This window comes from Rhipicephalus microplus, chromosome 2, assembly GCF_043290135.1.
Source record: "Rhipicephalus microplus isolate Deutch F79 chromosome 2, USDA_Rmic, whole genome shotgun sequence".
NCBI classification, from domain to species: Eukaryota; Metazoa; Arthropoda; class Arachnida; order Ixodida; family Ixodidae; genus Rhipicephalus; species Rhipicephalus microplus.
Window position 1 is genome coordinate 91,692,880 of NC_134701.1, and position 13,615 is coordinate 91,706,494.

A 13,615-nucleotide genomic window follows, 5' to 3' on the forward strand; every position below is an offset into this window, starting at 1 on the left:
GAGCCATGACGTAAGACCGTCGTCACGATAAAGCGCTTTAAAAGCAGAGCCTTCCTTAAATAAAGCGGCATTCGTTCCTGGCTGGTCCCGGCGTCCGTGTCTTTCCTCGGCCCCGATAGAACACCATTGTCTGTAAGTTCTTAATAATATTGAGGCTAACAAAGAAAAGTAGCCCTTAAACTTACACTTTTTTCCTAAACTATACGAATTGGTGTGCTTACACTTTTTTTCCTAAATGGCCCACGTGTTGTGGGAACGAAACGAAGTTGAAGAGGATGAAGCGAGCGCGTGCTGGCTCATGTTGATGTGATGACAATTCCAGTTTGCACTACCCGGTGCTTCGAAAGTTCGAAAGAGCCTTGCAGCACTTTTCTGAGTGACCATCGGATGGCTTCATTGAGTTTATTGCTTTACGTATTGATTGCTGCAAAAGTTTTTTGAATTTGTCAAGTAAAAGCGGAGTTGCAGAGATTTGTCGCCTGCCGTAATTGCTCTCTCTTTTCTCTTGACCCCTGATAAGCACCCTTGAAGCTAAGCAGGGAAGGATGGCATGAGGAGAGAAGCCGTGTCACACTCGCGTCTCGATCGATTTTTTTTTGCTTTGGACGCGCAGCTTACTTTCAATGTGATCGCATGCACGCAAACGGCGACGAGGCGGCCTTTCGCAGCTGTATCACTTAGTATGCAGCTCACGATGCACATATGAGTCAGTGGTCGTGAATTTGGGCATGTGACTTGAATTGTAGAAAGAAGAGCGATTTTTACCGGTCTTTGAAAACTAATTGTAAACTTCAGGCTACGCCCTGCGCTATAATGTGTTGCTTGCATTTTCTCAGGAGCTTTGACTACCGATCGGAAGTGTTTTTTGATCACGCTGAAAAAGTGTTGCAGGGTCTCTTAAAGAGCTCCGCTCTTAAAAGCAATTACAAGTTTGCATTGTGCACTCTAATTGTGTGTTATGTGCCTCTTGTGCTTGTGAAGTTGCAGCTTGTAGCAGAAAAACAACGAAGTACTATATAGCGCTGTACACGACCTTGTATATACCTGCAGCTAATTTTCACTGCCACGTAGATAGCTTGTGCATGCCATGCCTGTTTAATTTGCTTCATAACTTTCCATGATTGTTTCCAGGATGGCCACCCAGAGCTGGCGAAGTCACAACTGCGGCTCTCCGAGAAGGACTACAACTACTGGAAACACCTGGCATCTCAGTACAGCCAGAGGAAGAGTGAGGAGCGAGAATTCGAGGAGAAGAAGAAGAAGCAGCTTGAAAGGTCTCTGCATTCTTAACACACTGTCTTTACAGTGATTTCTTAATTAGACAGTATCTTTGCCAAAGTTGTCCTGCATCTATGCGCAAACAATGTCACCAACAAGCCTGAGCTAGGACAAATGCGACCTCTCCGAGATCGCTTTGACTAGGTGTCTGCAAATGTATCCTCTTGTGTTTTTTACCCTTTATGAAAAACTTCACAAAGGCTCTCAAAGGAACGCTGCTGCATTTTGTTTCTCTGAAAGCATGCAAGTTTTAGCAGCTGAAATGATGGTGCAGTCGGCAAAGCATCAGTATCGCTATACATTCAATACAGGCGATGACACGGTGTCTGATCTATTGGGGAGGTAATGTGCAGGCTGGGGATACAACTGCTCGATTATCTTTATTAGGTCATACCTGCAGGTGTATTTCTTAGCACTGCCGCAAAAGAAAGGAAATCGCATCGTATCACACAAACACACAACAAACATGTTTTCCGAATTGGCCACAATGACAATTGGATGTGCAGTTTTATTTAAGGCACCTAATGGATTTTCAAATATGATAGTCTTTTACCTTTTACTCTGATTGGTGAAGGTTACAATAAATACTTCCAATTGGTGAAGGTTACAATGAATCCTCGAAATCGAAGATGATATTTTTTGAACCTTTATTTTGTGTTAATGACTTTCTTGCTAAGAAATGTGGATGCAGATCTAAAAACATGCTCGTATGAGACAGCAGATACCCACTTATGATTTCTTGTGTTGTTGTAATTCGCTTATTTTAAAAGAAGTGTGCATGATAGGTTTTGTAGCGTCATTGGCGTACCAGCTCTTTCGCGAGAGGGGGGACTAACCTAACGCACTCGCCAGCCGGTGTATATATATATATATTTTTATACATATATATATGTATTTTTTCACCCACTTTTCTTTCTTCTTAATTACATTCCATTGGTTCTAATAACTTCCCCTGTACATTCCTTGGCATTACTGTCTGTTAGATCTCATTATTATTGTGTCAAAACACGGAAAAACGAGTCCTTAGGTATACACTTCTTTCCCTTATATATATATTCAGAGAGACAACTTCTCCGACATGCTCGCACTTTTATCTGGGTTTTCATACACACGTACTTGTTCAATAGCGTAAAAAAAAAGGGAAAAAAAAGGACAGTCATTTTAAAGCAGGATGCACTGGCACAACACGTATATGTTTGTTATGCATGATGCATGTAATAATATTGCACGTGACGCTTTTTATGCATAATCTCACAATTTTCTACAGGAGTATAATTATGTTGATGGCAGCCTCTTCAACTGTAAATATTTTATCGTAGAATGAAATTTTTAATGACTAAAAACAGCTCACAAAGATCTCAGTTTTCAAATGTGAAGCACTACTTGAGGAACTAAGGGTATTTTGAGCATTTATATCTACTTATTTTAGCTTTCCACTGAGCTCGAGTGCACTTTTTTATTCGTCCCCGCTTTGCAACCTGCCTGAATTGCTCCAAGTTGCCATAAACAAGGCTGATCAGATTTATCGGAGATTAAAGCGGAAATTTTCTTGGCGCTTCCAGTACGGCGAAACTAAAATATTTATAAACCTTAGTCGCAATCTTGCGCTCGCAGCAGCTTCGACAGAGCAGCGGTGATGGTAATACTTTTTGATGAAAGAAAAATATTTTCCTGAAGCAGAAAATTTTTTGACTGGTCCATAAAAAGTTTGTTCGTTCCCATCTATAACTGCATCGACCAGTCACAGCAGAATAAAAACACGAATAAGTGATGTAATATATAGGATCCCCGTTCAGCGCTAGCCTGCTCTACAGTGCTACAGTAGAGGGTGGAAAGCGTCGCAAAGAGCCTTTAAAGAAAATATTCACTGCTAAAAGAATGGAAAATTATCACTACGTTGTACCTTTCCCTCATAATATTTTCTTTTTCTCGTAACACTATATTAATTGAGTGATTACAGTGGTGAAGGAAAATGTTGCCTTTGTTGTTGTTTTCCGCGGCATGCAGCCGACAGTGACCACTGTCGAAAGGGGGGTGCTTGCACCCCCTTTGGCCCTCCCACCCGGCTAATACGCCTATGTGTAGCGTAGAAAACGTTACTATATCTCATACAGCTTTGTGTAACATTTGGCATAAAATTTATATTCTTTTACGTAGCCTCTGAAATGCATAGTTAGAAATGGGATCAGTTGTGGATGAGTTTCTATAAAAGCATTATGTGCTGTAAAAGACGGCACACCACTTGTACACTGCATTAAATGTCACCGCTATTGCTCCAAGTGTTGCCCATGTTTCATGTTGTGTATGCATAGGCTTGTGGGAATACTGAATTTTAGGTTCAAAGCGAATTGTAATTTTGTTCGTCGAATCGAATTCAAATAGTATATATATATTGCACACTGTAAAAAAAAAATGAACCTATCTGTCTTGACCCAGCTAACCTGCACAATATTTAAAAAAAATTGAAACAAGGCTTGTGAAAATGCTATTTTTTGCATCAAAGAAAGCGGAAACAACTTTCAATAGTAGCAGGATTTGACTTTCAGTAGACTGCAAGTGGTAACCTGTAAAATATGTAACTTTTCAAAGTGCACTATTCTTGGAGTCGGTATAGCAAGCTTTTAAACTTAAAAAAGTCACAGCTTTGCCGCAAAGGCGAAGCAATGAACGCGATAGTAACAAATTGGAAGGTCACGTACAGAATGGCGAGCAGATCGAAATGTGCCCCACATTTCTCACACACAAATGACACACGAAACGTACTCAAAGGTACAGATTCACGCGAATAAGCATCTGAGTTGTTACTTTGCTGTGTCTGAAAAGCGCATCCTTTTCACAAACGGAAGCTGTGCAAGTATTGCAGTAACCCTTGTGCACTCCGTAACTACAACAGAATCATTCATAATCATTCTAGTGCAAGCCGAACGCCAGCCAAAACATATATTCCTTCCCATCGGGAGATAAGGGCGCGTGAGAGAACGTCCAACCACATCCTCTTCGCGGGCCAAAGTATGTCTGAGAGATGAGAGCCGCCACGCGGGCATTGTGCCATCTTGCTGATAATGCTGAAAACATGATAGCTTTCCTCCGAGATGCCCACCAGCAGCGGTAAGTGGTAGATATAGATAGCTTGTCGTTTGAACCTTGAAGGAGGTACCCTTGGGTTGCTCAGTGGTTAACGCCTCGCATTCACGAGGCGAAGGTCCCACGTTCGATTTCACGCGCGGGAGTTCTTTTTCTAGATTTTTTTTCTTTCTTGTGTTTTCATATATATGGATACGTATACATATACGGGGCATTACATCGACGAGGATGCCGGCAGCGAAATTCAGCCGAGAGTGTTTATATAGTTGCTTTTGCAATAAAATCAGTTGATAGGAGGGTAATATCCTCATTTAACCTTGAGGTTGGGCTTTGTGGCATTGCGAATTTCTTCTGGACATTGTTTGCATGGTTTAGCACAACTTTACTGAAGTGAAACTACTTTTACAAAAGGGGTTACATGCCAATTAATATACACCTGGATAGGTGCTTTCATGGCGTAGCACCGCCTTACTACAGTGAAACAATTTTTACGAAGTGTCACATGTGATTTTATCATCATCATCAGCCTGACTACGCCCACTGCACCACAAAGGCCTTTTTCATGATCTACCAATTAACCTGGTTTTGTGCTTTCTGTGAATTTCTGTGAACCTGTGAACTTTTTAATCTCATCAGCCCACCTAATTTTCTGTGTTCCTTTCACGCATTTGCCTTGTCTTGCAATCCAGTTAGTTACTCTTAATGACCAGCATATACATCTGTATTAGTATGCATATATTCATTCGTTTCAAATAATTCGAAATTTTCAATAATCTAAATTTGATTTTAAGTGAATTTGAATATAGCATTATTCATTCGAATAATCGATGTAATTGGATATTCGCACAAGCCTAGTATACAGACATGTTATGACATGCTATAAAAATGTTCTCATTCCTCTGCTTGTCCACTTTCTGTGAACAGCTTGTCGTACTTCCTTGAAGACATGGACCACCAGCGACATACTCTCAGCCTTCTCAAGGGCCAGATTCAAGAACTGCAAAGGACGGTCGGCAAATCGTTTTCTTACCTTCAGACGCTCAAGAATGCGACGGACAGACCCGGTGAGCTCCATAATTGCATTATCATGTTAAATAAAAAAAATTCCCCCAGAACTCAAACTTCCGTGATGCCCTTTATGTTTACTAATTTGTTGTTGAATGCACGATGAATTGGGTTTATTTTTACAGAGGAAGGTCCCAGGGCACGCAGCAAAAAAAGAATAACAGTTTCATTTCAAGGGCAAAGCAATGAATCTGATTGCCACAAATTGTAATGTTATACAAAGTAAGGCTGACAGCTTACTCTTTCAGATCCGATATCGCATAACTCTACGAAACGCTAAGAATTCTGCTTTTTTGAGAGACAGATGCTGTTTTCGCACAGCCTCCTTGCATCAGTGCAGCATGTAGAAGGGTATATGAGCCATCCATGCTAATGCCTGCCAAGATAGTGCACATGCCAGCGATTGCACCCACGCCCTTAGAATCGATGCTCACAGGTGCTGCTCGAGCAACCTTTCCCCCAACCCCCTGCATCCCTCAGTGCTCATTCAAGACGAGTAAGGTGTTTCAGAGGCAGGTCTAACACACAGGGAAATGTTATTACATGCGCCCTCTGAGCAACGGAGATGGACAGACTCGTTCACTTTCTGTTTCTGCCGCATTCATTGCCCTCGCTCGCTCGCATTCGCCTCCAGGTAGAACATACGATCTCGAAGGAATGTTGTCAATTTGAACTTTACACGGATGCTAACGACCATAAGGATGGCGACGGAAAGAACCTGTGGAGTGTCCATACAGTTTCTATCACAATAAAAAAAAAACTTTGAATCAAAAAGGAAAATGCAGAGCAAGTGGTGAATATGACCAGTTTGATTTTTAGAGACACTGATAGTTGATGCTTGAAAAGGCTCATCTCATGCAATTCTATTTGACTTCCTTGTTCTTATTTTCACACTTAAATACTTTTACCAATCATATGTTTTGGCAATTACAAACTATAGTTAAATCTTGATATAACGAACTTCAAGACAACATAATAATCGGTATAATAGTGTTGTGTCGTGTGAGCTCTGGTGTCATCCAAGCCCTACTGTGCGGCAAGGCTTCCTGTACATGTCGCTGGGTGGAGCTAGGCCTCTGTTGTGCCTGTTTTCTGCAACCAACCCGGCATGGCCATGCCGATCATGTGACCCACGCTTGGGTGGCCAAACACCCTTGATAGAACCATCCACAATAAACGTGGCAAGCGGTCTCCAGTCAGTCTCGCTAAAGCTTTGTTCATGTATCGTCACTCTATGCGCCCTCCCGTTGCTCGACCTGTTCGTTGGCTTGCCGCGGGTTATGTCGCGCTCCTGCCCCTACACAACATAAAGCATTTAAGCGTTCTTGACTTTATGTCTTTTGAATGCTATGTGTATTTAACCTCAAGATAACAAAGTGTGATTGTCTGTGATTTGTATATTGCAAAGTTTCACTGCTACCACAAAGAAAATGTAGGGGTACTAATAAAATGAAATTTGTGTTGACATTAGTGGTTATATGGTTTAATTGCAAGTTAATTCTTCAATATGAATGAATTTTTTAAAGGAGCAACTGTAGTTTCCCTGAAAAGTTGAGTTTGGATTTTGTCAAAGTTGCAATATAACGGAGCAAACTGCTGATTTACTGGCTTCACTGTATCTGATTTAGCTGTAACTAAGGAAGAGTGAGAGAATAATAAGCCGTATGACCATGCATTGGCAGAAAATGTGTGAGAGGAGTTGCTTCAACTCCACGCTTTTTATTGCTGTGAACATGCAGCTTGGACCAGTGGTTGCTAATAATTAGAATAATTAGCTACATATAGCAATAATAATAGTCATCTTGGGTACCAGAAATGATGTGATAATGATAAGGTTCCCAAAATTAATTTCATTCAGCTGCTTTCTCTACGGTGCCTTGAATTTGATGAACTGTATTGGGCACTACTGTACTTATTTTATTTGACAATACTGCTAACTCCGGGTGGAGTCGTTGCAGAGTGGGGTTACAATCAATAATGATGCATAGAACATTTTAAAGAACACAGTAGTTGAAAAATGAAGATAATATAAAGCAACAAACTAACACAATTTGTGAAGCAAAACAGGAGCACAATTTATATTGACGAAAAGAAGCAAAAAAGAACAAAAACAAATACAGACAATTCATTCAAGTTGAAATATAAGGTGATAGGCATGCAATGCACAAGAATGGAACTTCACATAATCAACTAGCAAGTAAAGAGTTGAACAATTCTATACTGCTGGTTTCGACAGTCGGTGCATCTAGGGCGTTTCACTCAATGATCGTTCGTGAAAAAAACAAATGCTTAAAAACATTAATAGCTGCTTGATATGGAGCGATTGAATAACAATGTCACAGTCTGGTATCGTAACCTGTTGGAAAATTCACGGAATTGGATATACTGCCGTTGAGATTATCGTACCTTTAACTATTTTAAACATAAAACGTAAGCGTGCAATTTTATTCCTCTCTGAAGTGTGCTTCAGATGGACGAAGAAAGCATTTTAGGTAGTGCAGTTTGGGCATTGATTTGCTAGTGATCTCTGTTATGTGATCATTCCAGCGCAAGTCGCTGCTAATGTGAAGACCAAAGTACTTGTAGCACTCGACGCGAGATAGAGTAGTACTGTCAATTGCATAGTCACGTGAGTGTATATGTGTTTTATTTGTGATAGACATGACAGCACTTTTCTTAAGATTTACTGACATTTGCCATGTATTGAACCATTAAAAAAGCTGATGAAGTTCCTTGTTCAATTGCAGTTTATAAGTTAATAACGGAGTAAATTACACAGTCATCCGCGTACAACCTAATTTTTACGCTACAATCGTCTGCAATATCATTGATGTGGAGTAAAAATAATAATGGTGCTAACACCGATCCCTGGAGTACTCCCGAAGAAACCGGAAGCATGGTTGAAGTAGCTTGACTAAACGAGACACACTGTTCTCTAGAAGTTAAGTAAGACTCTATCCATTTACAAATTGTACTATTCTTTAATATGTGCTAGACTTTAAGAAGTAGTTGGGGGTCCGACAGTTTATCGAATGCCTTGGTGAAATCCAGAAAAAAGGCGTCGATTAGAGAATGATTGTTCATCGCTAAAGCAAAGTGATGAATTACCTCAACTAGTTGTTTGACAGTGGAACAAATAGACACGCATTGATTCAAACATAGATATATCCCCCGCCCCTTTTTTAGTATGTGACCCAAATGTGCTATCTATCTGTGTGCATAATTAGACAATACCGACCTATACTGAAACCTCTTTACAAGAGATTTTCACAAAAGTGAAGTATAAGAGACATTTTAAAATGTTTTGATGGTATTCTGACGATCACCATGTCAATAACACTCCGTGCAAGAGACATGGTTACAGGAGATGCTCGGTTACTAAGGGCAACATTCTTGGGTCCCTAGATGAAATTCGTCAATATTTAGAAAAGACATAACCCACGTTTGCTAGTGCAATGCGGCTGACGTCGTAACACAAATTATGGGTGTGATATTTTAGAAGACTCATATATAAAAATAAGAGGTGACGTCACTTTGCTCATGTATTGAACAAATCAAAAACTCCCCTTTGAATGAATTCACTACTCACTGAAATACATATGGATGGTCCTTTTGTACCGGGCATAAAGCCCCACAGTAATTTGATTCTGGTGGCAATGCACACCTGCTGGTTTTATAAATGATAAATAGCTGCTATTTATTGGTTATATATACAACAAATACGTCTAACCTATTGCAGCCTATTGGTACCAATATGCACCAATAGCTGTTAGCTGTTGCCTGTTGGTACTACTAATGCATATCCATTGGTTCGGTAGGAGACAAGTAGGTGTCTCATATTGAACCCTAATGGTGCCAATACGTGTCTATTGGTTTTACAAGTGGCATATAATTACAACCTATATGCACTTTATTGGTCTTACCTGTGACAAATAGATGTGGTCAATTCGTTCTTATTGGTGACAATAGAATTCTAATACGACTTATAAAGTTACAATACAGCTCTCATAGAAACAAGATTTCTCTATAAGAGCAATAGATTTCTCCATTGGCATTTTTGCTAGGGTGATTCATGTGCACTGCGCGTGTGCTCGACAGTATCTCCAAATGATGTGAAAAGGCTGCACATGCTTTCCATCTCACAGGTGAGCCAGGTGGTCTTCTGCCAGGCGCTGTGCATGTGCTGTCACGCAAGAGCCCATACCCAAGCACACGTGTCCTTCGCTATCCTGTGCCGGACAAGTATGTCGCATGGCAGGTGGGTCTTTACCTGGTTGTCTTTGTGCACTAAGGCCGGCTTGATTGAGGAAAGTGGATAACTTGATAAAGGGTGCACAAATGGCATACCTCCGGCTGCACGATATGAGGGCGATGGCAGCATAATTAAGGCTATAGGATGGTGAGCCTGCGCAGTGTAGGACCAGGTAGGTTACAAGTAGACATATGTATGCACCCGTTACTACACTAATGTGGACTGCCAATGGGGATTAAATTTAGATGTGACGGTAGCACTGTTGTGTTTCTGCAGGTAATCACACTTGGAAGAAAAATAGTGTGATTATATTGACCCATAATTTAAGTTTAAGGACTGTAAGCATCATTTGCATAATTTATAGCTGCTTAGAAAAGGAAATATGTTTAGCTTGCCAATAAATTCAATTTCAAAAGTACCAGTGTACTTTTGAATGCGGTAAATGCACCAACGAAAATAAACACATGAAATGCTTGTGTATTCTATGTATTCACTTTCATTGTCTTTGTCTTGGTGCACTTATTGTTTTCAATGTGTTGCATTGCAGACTGACTTCTATCCAGACATTACTTAAGCATTTTTGAAGCATCTATTCACAATGCCCATGAACTGTAGGTGGTGCACTGGGAAATTCAAGATGGCACCCTAAGGACGGTCAACTCATTTGTTGACATAGAAACAGATAGGACGTGCGCGCGTACGGCCGCTATCGCTTTCGCCGGATGAGGTCATGGACTGCACTGACAGGAACATCAGGGCAAAATGCTAGCCCAAACCTTGGAAAGTCCGAAAAGCTCACTACCTCATTATTTATTGTGGTGTGAGAGCTTTGTTTAAGCTTCATTACCGTGCATAAATGATGCTTAATGATACTTTGTGCATGCTACAGAAAACGTATAAACTGAACGGCACTCTAAGTATATATGCCATGCCTGACTGTCGAATTTGCCGTATTAATAGGCTGCTAGTGAGTACACCATAGTTGCTGCACAGGACCGCATGATTAGTGTGACCATGGTTTCTCTACATGTTGCTCCGTCATGATACTACTTGTGTGGTGAGGAACACAAAACGGTTCGTTTCCTCGGATGTTACAGCTTTGATGAGCACATCAAAATGAATGCACGCATAAGGTTTTCTCAATCTCAAAGAACTTCTGAACAATGACGTCATTCGGACAGTAATGGTCAAGACCCCATGGTGTCTGTGTGAAATGTGCATCATGCTACCGGCTCGAACTGGTTCTTATCAGGACAGCGAGTTTCCTTGTAAAAATGCTCCTTATGTAATCCCTTTAATCCTGTATGCAATGGCAAGAAATGTTGCACCATCATTCGAGTGCCATTAAATTGGGGTATGTGGGCTTATGTCAGTCTCTCATCAGCTTAAGTACTTCATCAATATTTTATGGCGCACTAGGTACGATTATGAACATACTCGTTTCCTTGTGACTTGTGATGCAATCCTCGGGGACTTTCTGCATGACTTCGCAGAATGTTCTGAAGGTGTAAGTGGCTCACTACTTAAAGCAGCAGTACAGAACTCATTAAGTCCTTTCTGAAAAAACTAAAGGTGTGGCACATGGTTGCACAGCATTATTACACTGAAACCTCATTATAACGAAGTTGCAGGGGAACCACAATTATTTTGTTATATCCATTATCTCATTATATAGATTGTAACAGTTTGTGGCAATATATGCTCAGATGGGCGCACACCTATAAGCATGCAATGAAAGAAACCACCTCGCGGCCTAATGTACCACTACGCGACCACGCATGCAACAGAAAATAAACACAGTCGAATCTTATCGATTCAAACATACATAATTTGAACTTCCGGTTAATTTGAATTCACATTGTGGTCCCGTCAAAGCTATGTGTATTCCAATGGGCGAAAACACTCTCTAATTCGAACGCGCAAGCACTTGTGATGGTTAATTCGAATATACTGTGCTCGGAAAATGCTCTCAGTACCATGCCCAGTGCCGCGGCGGCACCTCTCAACGCTGCGTGGGAAGAAGAAAATTTCTGTTTTTCATGCGGACCGGTTGTGCACCCGCGATCTCCGACGACAGCGCAGCTCTGGCTGACTGGCTCTCTCTACGCCATCTCCCGACGCTGACAAGAGCTCACGCTGAGTAGTGGCCTGTCCTCGGACTTCTGCGACCATGTCCATCTTTCCTATCTTCTTACTTCTGGATGTTGCTGTCCCTGCGCCACGCTCCCTCCTTCTGCCTCTCTCTATCTCTACACCTTTTAATCCTATCCTTTTAATCCCTCCTTACCCCCATCTCTCGTGAGCTACTGTTGTGGTGTCCTCCCACTGAGAGGCAGTTACCCGGCTCACTTTTATCTTTTTTTCATTTAAGAATCATAGGAATCACATAAGAAAAAAAAGACTGTGGCGGATTGTTTGCTCTGTCTCAAATGCCAATCTATGACGGGCCTGTGCCACGCTTCTCCCTTTTTCGTCTCTGTAGAGTCCCTTCTCCTTTCAAGGCCGTGCGGAGAAAGAGAGAGAGAAAAAAGAAAGCTGTCACGTAGAGTTGGCTCTCTCTCTAATGCCGATCTGCTTCTCTTCGCTTGAAGACGCTCCTCCTTTCTCGGTGCAGAGGCTACCAACGGAGACGCAGTAAATTGCTGTCGTATTTAGAGAGCGTTGGCGCTGGACTTAGCCGTGCGCTATGCGTTGCAAACTGCGTGCGTAATTGATTGACTCGCTGCAAGGCAAACGCGTGCAGACCTGCATCACCGATTTACTTCAATTAATGACAGATGTCGTCTGATTTGTGAGTAAATGTAAGTCTTCTCAAGCTTCCCCATCATGTGTTCTTACAAGTGGGAGAGAAATCACTTTGCACCGCGGCGCCGCTTCTCGGTTATGTGACCGGCTGAGCGCTTCCTCAATCTCCTCCGCTGGCTGTGTGAGGAGGACGGCTCTCTCGACCGTGGGTTGCGTGGCTGTAAGGTCAGCGTGGGAGTTTTGAGAGAGTCGCGCCGAACGAGTGTCACACTCCACAGAAAATTATATACTTAACACACAAGGGTCGTTTTTTTATAGACTATTTGATAGAATAATTTAGTTCGTTATATACATTTACCGGCCAATTTTACTTTGTTACAACAAGGTTTAAAATGCAAGGTTCTCAATTGAGCTTTCAAGGGGATTTTCATTTAATTTGTTACATCCATTATTCCGTTATATCCCGTTACGTTATTACGAGGTTTGAGTGTATATTGATCCATCATGCTGGTGTTTGCTTGCTCTTGTGTGCCGGTTTGGGTGACAACTGTTGCTCAGGGCGATATCAGAGGAGAGCCTAGTAGCAGGTGAGAGCCTGGTGATGGTGATGCGAGGTAGTCAGTTTGCCCTGTTATCGAGAGCAGTGGTAGTTGGTTATGTGCTTTGCACTAACATTGCAACTCTGCACTTTTTTGTGTGTGTATGTGTGTGCGTGGGCTGTACAACACCTGACTTCATTTAGGTGTATACATTGCATCTTCTACCTTCTGCTTACTGTCGCTACATTTGTGTGGCAGGTGCTGTGGCTAGAGTACGACCCTGTGGCCTACAGTCGGCCACGCACTGACTTCCCCGCCCATCTGCAGCCACATGTTGATGAGGATATCTTGGAGTGAGTCCTTACTCGTTGCATTGTGTGATGAGGTTGCCATAGCCATTGCTGTGAGGCACAGCACGCTACTGAATTCATTTTTTCACTTTTATTTGTTCTAAAACTGATAAGTTTTGCTAGTGAAAGCGTGTAACTCGTTTTACAAGAAATGACGGCGTTGCAGCCTAAGACAGAACAGCCTGTGAACATTGCTTCAGTTGTACTATTTGAAAAAGTCCATGTATGTTCCATGTTTTGTACATACAAAGCATGCTGGTTAGCCAATAAATGTTCAGCAGTGTCTTGATTTGTTGCTTCGT

The 13,615-nt window shown here is 41.6% G+C and overlaps 1 protein-coding gene across 4 annotated transcripts in view; it reads left to right on the forward strand.

Annotated features, from left to right (window-relative positions):
• The window catches only part of LOC119170801 (transient receptor potential cation channel subfamily M member-like 2), a 257,355-nt gene that overhangs the window by 218,816 nt on the left and 24,924 nt on the right, over window positions 1–13,615 (forward strand). For all 4 annotated transcript variants that reach the window (XM_075886642.1, XM_075886641.1, XM_075886640.1 and 1 more), the window contains exons 20-23: window positions 1,132–1,274; window positions 5,287–5,426; window positions 9,573–9,685; window positions 13,222–13,316. In XM_075886642.1, coding sequence (XP_075742757.1) covers window positions 1,132–1,274; window positions 5,287–5,426; window positions 9,573–9,685; window positions 13,222–13,316 — 491 coding nt within the window. The remainder of the gene's footprint in view (window positions 1–1,131; window positions 1,275–5,286; window positions 5,427–9,572; window positions 9,686–13,221; window positions 13,317–13,615) is intronic.